Below are 13,593 nucleotides of genomic sequence, written 5' to 3'. Positions count from 1 at the left end.
GTTTGTGTTCACACTTTTGTTTAGAACTGCCTCAAATCGGTCTGATAAAATCTAATGAAAGACCTATGTCTGCTGCTTGTTAATAAATCACAGCATAAGCTTAGATTATTTCTCCAGCAACCCAGTGTTGTGACCTCAGTTAAGCTCATGAAAGATTGGTGTCATTTTGTCCAGCCTACACACATATCCCCAAAATGGTATGCCATGTTAGGTATAGTTTTAAGTCTGTATATAGCTAATGGGATGTGTGTAGCCAATATTTTATTTGTTAGTAATCCAATTTTCATCCTAAGGACTAAATGACTAACTCTAAATGCTGGTTACACTACATGTGAACCTAAGGAGGCTAATCTGGTTTGTACAATAAGAGGTGAGTCTAGACACTGTTTAACTCTGTGGACATAGTTGTCTGATTGCTTATGTAGAGCAGAGTTTAGCATTAGCAAAAGTGACTATATTAAAAGTAAGTTATCAGGAATGTATTCAGCTTTGAGGAACAGAAAAACCAAGAGTAGTGGCTTGAACAAGTATGGGGCTTATGTCTCTGTAAAATAGAAGTGCAGACATAGGCTTTCCAACCTGGCTATAGCCTCTCAAGGATGTCCTCAGTGAATTAGGCTCTATGCATGTGCCTGCTCCATCGTCCTTCATGTGTGCCTTTGCCTCATGGCTGGAAGATAGCTGCTGAGTTACCAGGTATCACATCCAGCTCCAGGCAGAAAAGAGGGAAAAAGACAAAGTTTTATCTTCATGAGACTCTGCTTTTTTTTTTTCCAGAAAAGAAAGTCCTCCTCAGGAATGTCTAACTATATTTCATTGGCCACAACTGGATTCCATGGCCACCCCTAACTACCGGGAGGCCGAGAATTCAAATGATGAACCTTGCAGTCTCCATAGTGAAGGACATCAAGAAAGAAATTGATTGGTGTGGAATGATTTAACTCTTAATACTTTAATAGCTGCCATAGAAGGGAACCTCAAGGTTGTGGGGTTGTTATGTATATGTCTATACATAGATACAGATGTATTTTTTATTAATTAATTCAATTAGCAACATTTTTTCTCACTTAAGGAGCTCAGAAAGCAAATGTTTTAATTCAGTCCTGGGTAGAGGTGCTTGACAGTGCTTAATATCACCAGCACCGAAGGTAATAAATGTTATCTCTCTTTTCTATCATGAATATGAATGATACTCTGAAGGCTGAATGCAACCTAAGAATTTACGTGAGAAATGAGGCATGCAACACTTTTGAAAATATATTAGCCCAAAGTCTGTATTACTGCATATTTTATACCCGTTTTAATATGCTACAAAAGGTTTGAGCCATCAACTGAATGCTGCCAGAGAAGAACAAACAAGAACAAGAATGCAAAAATAAATGCTGGGAGTCAGGTTTTCCCAAGATGTTCTTTATGGCTGATGTAATGATCACAGTACTAAGCAGACTGCTTTCCTTCAAACACTACCCATCAGCACTTCTTCCACAAGTCTGGCTCTCCAGCAAGTTTATCCTGGGCCAAGTATGCAGAAATATACATGGGGCAAAGTGGGTTCAGGAGAAAGCGTTCCATGAACTTCTCTTGCTCCTGCCACCTGATTCTTTGTAACTTCTTCCATACCTGAGATCTTCTCTTCCATTTTAAGAACACGAAGGAAACATGTTTGCTTAAGTACTTTCTGACTGGGAATTAGACATTTAATTCTGATCATTCGTAGTGTCTGAAATATATTTTGTAGGCATAGTCATATGATAATTATAACTATAAAATGTTTTACATTCTACAAACTTTATCCCATGTTACTAATTTTCAGGAAATAACCATAGAAATATATTTACACTAAGATACTATTCATTATTTTAACTCTTTCTATTTTTACATAGTTTTAAGAAGCTCTACAATGAATGTGTATCATCTCCACAATAGGGAACAAAAATCAACTTCACTTTTTCCGGAAGGCTGTTGCCTTTCAAGACCATACCTAAGCCAAGTTTGAGTTTATAAAGTGAAAACCATAAGACATCACATCTGTGAACAAGTATTCATGGCTGTAATTGGACATTGTTGTCTCCAACCTTCATGTTGAAATTTGACCCTCAATATTGGAGTTGGGGTGATATGGTTTGGTTGTGTCCTCACACAAAATATCATCTTGAATTGTAATTCCCATAATTCCCACATGTCGCAGGCAGGATCAGGTGGAGGCACCTGGATCATGGAGGCAGCTTCCCCATGCTGCTCTCATGATAGTGAGTGAGTCTCATGAGATCTGATGGTTTTATAAGCCTCTGGCATTTCTCCTGCTCACGCTCACTTCATACTGCCACCCCGTAAAGAAGGTGCCTGCTTCTCCTTTGCCCTCTGCCATGGGTTCTAAGTCTCCTGAGGCCTCCCTAGCCATGCAGAACTGTGAGTCAATTAAACCTCTTTTCTTTATAAATTACCCAGTCTCAGGTATTTTTTCATAGCAGTGTGAGAGTGGACTAATACAGGAGGCCTAATGGCAGGTGTTTGGGTTATGGGGCTGGATCCCTTTAAAGATTAATGTTCTCCCTAAATGGTGAGTTTTCACTCTATTAGTTCCTACGTGGGCCAGCGGTTTCAAAGAGCTTGGCATGCACCTCCCACTGCCTTGCTTCCTCTTTTGCCATGAAATCGCTGGCCCCCTTCACCTTCAACCATGAGTGGAAGCAGCCCAAGGCCCTCACCAAATGAATAGCTCCCTCCCTTTCCCGCCTTTCAACAGATAAATTGCATCCACTTCTCCTTAGTCACAAGAAGTTAATAAATTAACATTTTGCATAATACTCCTTGTTAAACTATTCGGTCATAAAGATAAGTGTGTCTTAGCTAAATTCAATTGAATGTCTATTGTGAATATATTATAAAATTTAGATAAGACCAGTGCCTACTCCCAAATGAGGATTTCTAGATTAGATGGCTCCTGCTTGCCTGTCACTACGTATGAATTCTTTCAATCTTTAGTGATAGAGTACATGGCACAATGGAATGCTTACCATTCTGGAAGCACCATTTCTTAGCCAAATTTAACCACTAGGAGCATTGCAGTTAGGGTAAAGATTTATCTTTAACCATTTCTTCTAAGAACTTCCTATGTTACTTCCTTCTTTCCAAGAGACTGGTCTATTTTTCTACTAAAAACCTACAGAGGGATTTCTCTTGGCATAAGGCGTGTCTAGAGAGCTCTTCCAGTAAACCAGCTCTTATTTTTCTCCTGGCTATCAGACAATGATTCACTTAGATATTATATCTGAGGTCTCATCTGAATTTAGGAAAACGAGACTGTGTGTTTCAGAGAGAATCTTCCAGCTGTGCTTGTACAAGTGTCATTAAGCCCTTGCAAAGAGTAAGGGGAGAAAGAGGGTGAGGGGAAGAAGAGAAAAGAGGAGCAATGACAACCCATGAATTTTTAAAAGTATGTTTTAACTAGCAGACACAGAACTGTACTGTATTCATGGCATGTTTCACTGAATCCTCAGGAAAGTACCGAGATTTTTTTATACACATGATAAAAAAATCAGATGATAATAGAAGCAGAGAGAGTCTAAGTAAATTGCACAATGCCACATAGCTACTGACAGTCAAAGGGAGATTCGGACTGAACTCTGTCTGATTTCAGAGCTCTCATCCATGCACTGAGGGAGAAATCACTGGGAGACAGTGCTCAGGCAATGTGTTAGCATGTCTTGTAGCATAGGTCTATCATTCTGGTAGCATCAGAGCAGCCAGCAGAAACTGTAGTGGATCAAAATCATGATCTACCATCTAAATCATTGGAGAGCCTCCAACAACCTCAGGAATCAGGCTGGATTTAGGAATGTGAGCTCCCTTTCCTCACCAAATCAGCACTTTACAATTCATATGTTACATACCTTCTATCTACTGCACCAAGGAAGGTCAGTTCTAAATTTTCTAATAAAACTATCAGAATGATTAAAGAGAACTTCATGGCTGTCAGAAAAAATATCAAAAGTAAGTCTGATGCCTGAATTCGCCTTGTTAACTCATATATGCCCTTTTTTGTTACAGGGTGAAGGCAAGTATTTAGCTATTGATTAATATTATGTTATTATTATCAGGGAGGCCAAACATTCAGACATTTTTAATTGCCTAAACTCCTGGGCCAATTAATGCAATTTTTAGAGGGATTGGTCAGGACCTACAGTATATGATTTTATATAAGTGCTTAGTATAGGTCTTGAGAGAGAACATTGCAGTATATTAATTTAATATTCCCAGAGTTACTTATCAAAAGGCTATACAGCATGATGTTTTGCAAAATCAAAATAGTTTATTATCTTACATCATTTGATTTTTTTATCTGTATTTCAATTCACAGGGACATAAGCATACCAATTATAAAACAACCTATAATAACTAAATACAAAATAGCTATAAGGCTGTCTAGATATTGTATACTATTTCTAACATATTACAGAGCTAAGTAACAAGATGATTTTCACAAAACATGCAAATGCTGATTATTCACATTACCTGACAGGAAGTTCCCTGTAGCATTTTTCCTTGAAGAGTATTCATGTTGCTACTTAGAAAATCATCTTCATTTAGATCTAAGAAAAGAGATAATTGTTATATACAGATTATCAGAAATTATAGGATTTAGGAAGTTTAGGTACAATTTAACACTCATGTTTTTATTTAGTCTGTAAGGCATTACATTGGCTAGGTCGAAAATTTTTTTCTTAAATATATGCTATTTTTACAACAAACAGATCAAGATAAAAATAGAAATTTAACAAAATAGGGATGCCCCTGACCAGCTGTGTTTCTGAGGAAGCAACAGAAATTAACTGTGACTCCCTTTATTTCTTGGTAATAATAGGATTGTGCACTAGCAACAAAAGCCACTTCTAACTCCAAAATGCTGTGATTCTATGCAGTTAGCACCTCACCTGTTTCTATTAAACTAAGCTTTCCACCCCTGGCATTTTGAGCTTCATTAGCTTAGGTCTTCTCAGCATGAATTATTTATGTCCAAATTGTTCTATGCATGCTTTAGTAAAAGCTTTGCAATGTAGCATCCATTTGCTTGCAGCTAAATGAAACCTTTTCAAAAGTAGCAGCACTTCCCTTTGAGCTCCTGTAAAAGGGAGCTTCATTTATTTAAGTCTGAAATATATGGTATGTTAAAAGGGGACAAGACTTTATGGATTGCTTAATCTAAGCCTCTTATTTTACAGATGAGGGGAGTGCAACCCACACATCACCTGGTCACCAGGCCAGTGAGTTTTCCTTTCACTTTCACTCCTGTTTATTTGCAACCATTGCTTCAGTTTTCCACTATTCTTCATTCTCATATTCTGAAGGGAAGCAGGGACAGGCAAGTCCTATCTTCCATGTATAGTAAAAAAATAGGCGCAGATTTTTCTCCAGATCTCCATCATAGCTATAGTTCAAAGATATGTTAAATTCACAGCACAATCTCAAAGTTATTTGCAGCAATAACTTAATATTTAAAATGAGAGTAGCCATACAACAGGATTCCAGAAAGTACCTAAATTTTAAAATGAGCTGATTTTGCAATCTGGTTCTTTGAATCAAGAATTTATGTCACAGGGTCAGGCCGCTAGAAGCGGAGCTTTAGCAGCTTGGTTTTTATTTTCTGTCTTGACGAAAACAACTATTGCCTCCCTTCTTTTATTCCTTTCCATCTTGTCTCTTTTAATCACCTTTTTACAGGAATTTTGGATAACTCCTTCTATCGGCGTTCTTCTGAGTATAGAAAAAGAACAGTAAAGTGGCCTCCTGTGTTGTAGAATTTTGAATCAAGCTGAGGAAACAAGATACGAATATGTGTGATGCACTCACATAACAACACAAAGCAGAAAAACGAGTGATTCATATACCATACTGTGGGGAGAGATCGCCATGACTCAGAGAACTTGTGGAAGAAACAGGGCCAGAATGGAAGCTTAAAGAATGGAGATAGTTTAAAAAGGTGGAAGAAAAGGAAAAGATATAAATATAGCAGTGATGCCATGAACACTGGCCTGTCGTGCAGCAGAAGTGGAACATGTTTAATTAAGTGTAGAGATTGAGGCTGGTGAGGCCAGAGAGCAGTTCTGGATATAGAGTAAGAGGGCTGGATAGGTGCTGAGACCAACTTTTAATAGGCCCTGAGTACCAGGTGGAAGAATTGAGGCATAAACCTTTAGATCAATATTGTAAATATAAATATCTACAGGCACATGCCACCACACCCAGCTAATTTTTTTATTTTTGGTAGAGACAGGGTCTCACCGTGTTGGGCAGGATGGTCTTTATCAATTGATCTCATGATCCGCCTGCCTTGGCCTCCCAAAGTGCTAGGATTACAGGTGAGACCACTGTGCCCAGCCATCAATTTTTAGGTTATTCTAACATTGATGCTTCTGGCTATATTAATTGTCAAACAGGCAACGATAATCCTAGTAAAAACTCCTTTTAATAATTGAAGGATCCTAAGATTCATTTGCTAAACACTGGAAGTCTAAGCAGTCTCATTATTGAATTCAGAAAGCCATCCATGGAAATATGCAGCATCACACCATGCAGTGGATATCCTTTCCTCAGGGAGTTTATTCCTACCTTGTCAGCAAAGGTTGAGAGGTGTGAAGTAGGACTTCCCTCTGACATTCCTCACATAGCCCAATTTGGCCAGAGTTAAATCAACTGCTCTTGGAAAACACATTTTTCTAAAATTAAATGTGTGTTCCCTGAAAATTAACCAGAACGGTGAACATATTTTTGAATTTATACCATCTTTTGCCATCTTAAAATTAAGCTACTTGACAACAGACCAATGAAAAAATAGTAATTAGTAAGGTCTTGAAAAATTAAGCCAAAATATTTATATCTTACAATGAAGAGGCAGGTCTAATAATAAGATTGACTAGAATTCTAGAGAGAAAGTAGGTCTCAAACCAATGGTAATTCAAATGGTGGACTAGAGTACAAGGCCTTAAGAACACCTCTTTGTTCTCAGTAGGTTTCTCCTTTTACAATTAATCTCATCAAAGCCATATGCAAAGATTTTTTTTTTTTTTTTTTTCAAGATGGAGTCTTGCTCTGTCCCCCAGGCTGAAGTGCAGTAGTGTGATCTCTGCTCACCGCAACCTCCGCCTCTGGGGTTCAAGCAATTCTCCTGACTCAGCCTCCAGAGTAGCTGGGGTTACAGGAACCTGCCACCACGCCTAGCTAATTTTTGTATTTTTAGTAGAGACGACGTTTTACGATGTTGGCCATGTTAAAGTCGAACTCCTGACCTCATGATCTGCCTGCCTCAGACTCCCAAAGTGCTGGGATTACAGGCGTAAGCCACCGCACCCAGTCAAGAAGATTTATTTTTAAATTAACATTGCAGCAGTATAGGTGAAGTTAATGTTTCTCTTATTGCTAACACTGTTTTCCGACTTTCTCTGGTCCCTCACTTCCCTTACTAACATATGCCATTTTTCCCCAGATTTTTCTTGTTGAATAGTCTGTCACACTTACACTGATTGATTGTAAAATTTCTGAATCTCCAAATATTTTATTTCCTCTTTATTATTTTTTAAATGTTGATTTATTTTTATTCTTTGTACTTTCTGGTCTAAATATGAAAACCCTGTTCTTGAAGTTATATTTAATTAAATCATAAGTTAATCTTGGGTAAACTCCAATTCAAGATTCAAAAGTTTGTTCTTCTCAATTCTTTTTTATAAACAAAGCCAAAATAAATTTAAACATTTTAAAAATTGACTTTAACTTGCTAAAATAAATATTATAAATATTCTTCCTATTTATAATGCTGAAAAATTAACAATTAGCCTGAATTACAGATTTCTCTTGACACCTAAACCATGCCAATTTTTTAATAGTAAAGTCCTAAGCACTCAATTTGTTCTACATTATTTCACAGATGTAGTCTCTTTTAATAGAACAGATGTAGGCTTAGATAAAAATCTCCTTAGAAGAAGGAAATGGACTAAACTAAAAATATTATGCATCTGGAACTCAACTTATTCTGATAAATTTGGTCTTAATCTATATAGTACAGTCATGTTGTTGATCTATGGATTAATACACCAGACACAAATCCTAACTAAACATAGCCTATGGGATTTTTTCATCAGGTCCCAATACTCTTTTGGGCTGAAATGCTATTAATATAATGTGTCGTGTAGAAATATCATTTTGAAATTGAGGAAAATTGCCTTTTCTTGGCCTTGAATTTTTAAGACTCCTTGGGAGTTAATGTCACTCCTACAGTTTATTTCCCTATATATTTTCTTCTATTTTATTGAAGCTATCTTTACAATTTCATCATTAGTGTCTAATAAAATCATGTGCTGTGGATGATAGCAAAGATGCACTTTCGCATCTTTATCTCACTGAACTCCACAGACTGCCTATCCCCAGGCACAGTAAACTACTACTAAGTAATTATGCAATTAACAGCTAAGAAGGAGTGTTTAAAATGAGAAAGAAATATTTTAGGTTAATACATAGGTCACTAATTACTTAGAAATACTCTGAGCTTTCCAAATGAAACTACTATACCCATAAAATTTGAGCCTACAACTTGTGGCCTTGAATTTCTCCCTTCAATTTATAATGTTACAGACAGCCTTGGTCTCAGGCCATCAATTCTTCCTAGCATGGCATTAATCACTAGGAAATGTCCTGTGACTCAACTGCTACTGCTGAAATGTCGGCTGAACCTCTTGGACACGCACACATGCACACGTACTCACTGAACACACATGGTCATGCAAGAACCTGAGAAATACCAAAGCTGGGACAAATTCTGTAAGGGCTTTCTTTCTTCCTTCTCTGACAAAGCCCTCAGAAGCAACTGACCTAAGGCCAAGATTCTTTGCTGCTTTGTCAATTTAGCTATAACAAAATTCCCTGCCCATTATTCCTAATTTAACACAACACAACAAAACAAAACAAAAAATACTTAAGAGAAAGGCAATTTTAGGAAATAGAATACTTGAAGAAATTTACGGAAAAATTTATATCTAAAATAGTCTAAACATAGTTATACCTTCTTTAGCCATAGATCAACATACAATAATCTAAAATGCAACATGTGCATATAGAGGAATTAATAGATAAATGGATTGATGGATGAATAGAGAAACTGATAACGGAATGTTTGATTAACTGACTGAAGGTGTGCATGCATATAGCTGGTATCCATGTGGTGAAGACAGAGTCCAATCCAAACATGATAGAGAGGGAGGTGAATGAAGCAAGGTGGCTGAATAGAACCTTCAGTAATCATCCCTCTCACATAACCAACTTGAACCACTATTCACACGAGAAAGCACCTCCATAATATCCAAAAACCAGGTGAGTGATCACAGTACCTTGTCTAACATCATATCCATGAAAGAGGCACTGATAAAAGTAGGAAAGGGTTTTGGATTGCTGACTCCACCCTCCTCCTCTACCTCTGGTAGCAGCCTCATGGTGCAGAGAGAGAATCTTGGTGCTTGGGGAGGAAAACCAAAGTTATTGTGGGACTTCGCATTGATCTCAGTGCTGTCTCTCACAATGGAAAGCAACACAGGGCAGAATTCAGCCATCAACCACAGGGGAGCATATAGACTAGCTCCCAAGTTCTGACTAGCCCCACAACAGTAGACTGAGGCACTTTGAGGTCCTAAGTAAACTTGAAAGGCAGTCCAGGCCACAGGGACTGAAATTCCTGGGCAAGTCCTGGCGCTGTGCTGTGCTCAAAGCCAGTGGAATTGAGGTGCACATGATCTAGTAAGTCATCAGCAGGGGTGGCCAAAGGAATGCTTGGATCACCCCTTTTCCAACCCCAAGCAGCACAGCTTGCAGCCCCAGGAAAGACTCCTTCCTTCTGCATGAGGAGAGGACACAGGAGAGTTAAAAATGACTTTGTCTTGCAGCTTCGATACCAACCCAGCCACAGTAGAATAGGGCACCAGGCAGACTCCTAAGGTTCCCATTCCCTTCTTCATCCCCAGGTGAAATTTCTAGACTCTTAAATCATCAGTAGTTAATGTAATCAAATGTTTCTTGTTCCAGTAACCTGTGGGGGTGAATACCAAGCAGATCGACTTCTGATACTGTTTTCATCCTTCTAAACCCTTAAGACTTTCTGTTTTATTACTTGCCTTCCCAAAGTAAAGTAATTTTAATTATGAAATCACTTATTATTAATATGTTATTCTATATCTGACTGCTCATTTGCTCTCCTAGAAAATTTTTAATTGTAACATGACCTAATTTTACATTCATAATCAAGGTTATTTCTCTTAATTTTTTTAAGAAAATCTAACCATAACTATTAACATGTTGATGTTATCTTTAGAGAGTTTCTGCATGTTCCAATTTTTAATATATTTTAAAATTCTTTTGTGCATTAAAACTTTCAACTTTCTTTTCAATGGATTCTTTGCTTCAGCAGGCAACTTAACTAGATCCCACTTCCTTTTTATACATGTGTCTATGTGACGTATGGACATATATGCATATGTATACATGTATGTATTCATAGTTTATAATAATATTCTATTCTGTCTTATTTGGTTTTCCCTTTTTAGTAGATCACAATGTTCTGCTTATTTTCATGGTGAAAGATGTAAATTTTTCTTACCTGCCCTTTAAACTACTTTGGGAAAATGCAAAGTCAGCTGAACTAAATTTAGTAATTACCTTTTAGCTGACAGGGCCTTCTGATGTGGGAATCATTCTTATGCTTGCTGAGTTCCTGCCAGGTTTTGTCATTCACAGTTTTTCCTTCTAAAGTGAAGCAGAGAATTGGTTAGCAGAATTCATAGTAACATTTGTCCAGTAAGTATAAGACATTTGAAATCAAAACCAGTTCAGCACGGGGGTTTGTAAATTGGTACGTGATATCTTAAGAGAGCTCTGTGGCCCATTCTAGGGCGTCCTCGTCCTTCGTGGACAAATGCAGGTACGCTGTGGGCTACCCACTTACTCCCATGAACTACATAGGCACCTCACCATATATGGTAGAATGTGGTTACTCTAGTGTCTCTTGATAGCTTATGATTGCGTTATTCTTTGATGTCGTTTTTTTGAATTCACAACCAATTATTATTATCACTTTTTTGAGACAGGGTCTTACTCTGTTGCCCAAGCTGGAGTACAGTGGTGTGATCATAGCTCACTGTGGCCTCAAATTCTTGGGTGGTGGGTATCCTCCTGCCTCAGTCTCCCAAGTAGCTGAAACTACAAGCATATGCCACCATGATAGGTCCATTTTTTTTGTAGAGACAGGGTCATAATCAATTATTTTTATGCATAAGTTAAAGTATCCTTGCCCTCCATATTTCCCATTATATCTTTTTTCCTTTTGAGATGGAGTCATGCTCTCGGCTTATCGAAACCTCTGCCTCCTGGGTTCAAGCAATTCTCCTGCCTCAGCCTCCCTAGTAGCTAGGATTACAGGCACCCACTACCATACCCAGCTAATTTTTTGTATTTTTAGTAGAGACAGGGTTTCACCATGTTGGCCAGGATAATCTCAAACTCCCGACCTCAGGTGATTCACCCACCTGGGCCTCCCAAAGTGTTGGGATTACAGGTGTAAGCCACCATGCCCAGACCATTTCTAACAAACTAATTGTGTAGAGAGAAATTGAGCTGTGAAGAAACTCATAAGATCCTTAAATAGAAGGTAAATGATTTGCTCAACTTTGTCCTCCCAATATCTAAAGTAGGACCTGGACATGTGAAGAAATGAATTGCACCAAATGAAGAATTGGAATCCCTTTTAAAATCAATCATTAAAATCCCAACGAAAATCAATCATTCTACATGTTGTATCATACATTGATAAAACAAGTGTTAAGTAATGCAACCAATGTGTAGCATGAAGACAAACTCAGCATGCTGTATCGATTTTAAAGTCACTATTTGCTCATTTGTTTTGATTATAGAAAAGGCAGTTGATCATCAAGAATTGTGTTAGAAGTATTTGTTGTATTATATGCAGAGTAGACTGAGAATGGATCTAGATGGAAAATAAAATTTTGTCTTACTTCGTTTTATTTAAGACTATGCACTATTCAAATTGGGTGCAATATTCAAAATATTTAACAAGAAGTGACTGCAGGACCCTGATAGGACCCAGCGCCTATAGATGCTACCGCTGGGTGAATTGAAACCTGATTGAAATGCAGATATCCTTCAAAATCGTACCTGTTGAGGGGTGTCACCTTGGTCAGAATGAGCTTTTCAGATCCTACCAGAAAACTGTTTTTTAAAAAAGAAGGAAATGGGTATGAGCACCCCACTCCTAATCTCCGCTGGAAAAATGGAAAGGGAGCAGGGTACACACAAGTTTAGCACACTACATGAAAAAAAACAACTTGACTGGATGATCTAGATGTTTCACCACTGTAAATGTTTTATAATTACTGACTCCCTATATGCTGTAAAGTAAAAAGAGATCATTAATTTTCTAAAAGAAATGAACAGAAATAGATTTTTTTCTTTAGAATTAAGATACAAATCAAACTGATTGCATGTATTATTACTATGTTTGCTATCACAGAACTAAAGAGGAGATTTGGTGTGTGGAATATTGTAGAAGAGACTTTTATAATAGAACCACTTTCTACTAATTTTTTATTGACTCCTAGATTCACATATCTAAAAAGACCTCTACGGCTGGGTACGGTAGTTTATGACTGTAATCCCAGGACTTTGGGAGGCTGGGGCCGTTGGATCACCTGAGGTCGGGAGTTTGAGAGCAGCCTGACCAACATGGAGAACACCATCTCTACTAAAAATACAAAATTAGCTGGGCATGGTGTCGCATGCCTGTAATCCCAGCTACTCCGGAAGCTAAGGCAGGAGAATCACTTGACCAGGGAGGCAGAGGTTGGGGTGAGCCGATATTGCACCACTGCACTCCAGCCTAGGCAACAAAAGCAAAACTCTGTTTCTCCTCCTCCCAGAAAAAATAATCTCTAACAAGTAACCTTGACCACGGAGCAGCCAAGCTAAACATGGAGAGCTGGAAGGTGATCAACCAATGAAGTACCAAAGAAGATTATTCTCTTTATAACAAAAGGAAATTATTGCAAACAAATCAATGATTTCTTTGTCATAGGCATTTAAAGTTAGAATGTAGCCATTTAAAAAAAATTTCTTCTATATAATTCAAAAACAACTCAATTTGACTTTCATCAATCGGTTTTGTTGCTTTTAGGCAGGAGCAGGAGAAAGAACTTCTGGGGAGACAGAATACATCGTTTACACTTGAAATCTTAGAAATCACTAACCAAATATTTTATTTTCAGACATAAATCTCTGGAATAACCTGGAAGAAAAAAAAAACAAATATTTAAGTCTAGATTTAATAAATAACATTTTAATCAAACAGAAATTAGAATGTATGCAACACCTTTGGGAGCAGAAATAAATTCTACCTCTAAGTAAGGTTACCTACAGTCTTGAATTTTCCTAACCCTAGGTGGCAAATTACAGTAAATACAATTATAATTTGGGTCTGTAAATTTCTATGCAATATGGAGAAACTAATATTCATAAAACCCGAAAAAATAGGTAAGTCATTTTACA

At 37.6% G+C, this 13,593-nt stretch overlaps 1 protein-coding gene across 2 annotated transcripts in view; it reads right to left on the bottom strand.

The window, feature by feature from the left end:
- LOC108312071 (SAM domain-containing protein SAMSN-1) overlaps window positions 1-13,333 on the bottom strand; it is a 118,023-nt gene extending 104,690 nt beyond the window's left edge. For both annotated transcript variants that reach the window (XM_017539831.2, XM_017539816.2), the window contains exons 1-3: window positions 13,296-13,333; window positions 10,696-10,782; window positions 4,516-4,592 (exon numbers count right to left, since the gene is read on the bottom strand). In XM_017539831.2, coding sequence (XP_017395320.2) covers window positions 4,516-4,592; window positions 10,696-10,782; window positions 13,296-13,317 — 186 coding nt within the window. In that variant the 5' untranslated portion in view covers window positions 13,318-13,333. The remainder of the gene's footprint in view (window positions 1-4,515; window positions 4,593-10,695; window positions 10,783-13,295) is intronic.
- Window positions 13,334-13,593: the final 260 nt, after the last annotated feature.

The sequence above is a fragment of the Cebus imitator genome, unplaced genomic scaffold (genome assembly GCF_001604975.1).
Source record: "Cebus imitator isolate Cc_AM_T3 unplaced genomic scaffold, Cebus_imitator-1.0 Scaffold7, whole genome shotgun sequence".
In the NCBI taxonomy this organism is placed as follows: domain Eukaryota; kingdom Metazoa; phylum Chordata; class Mammalia; order Primates; family Cebidae; genus Cebus; species Cebus imitator.
The sequence above is the reverse complement of the archived record's forward strand: the minus strand, read 5'-3'. Positions and strand labels throughout refer to the sequence as shown.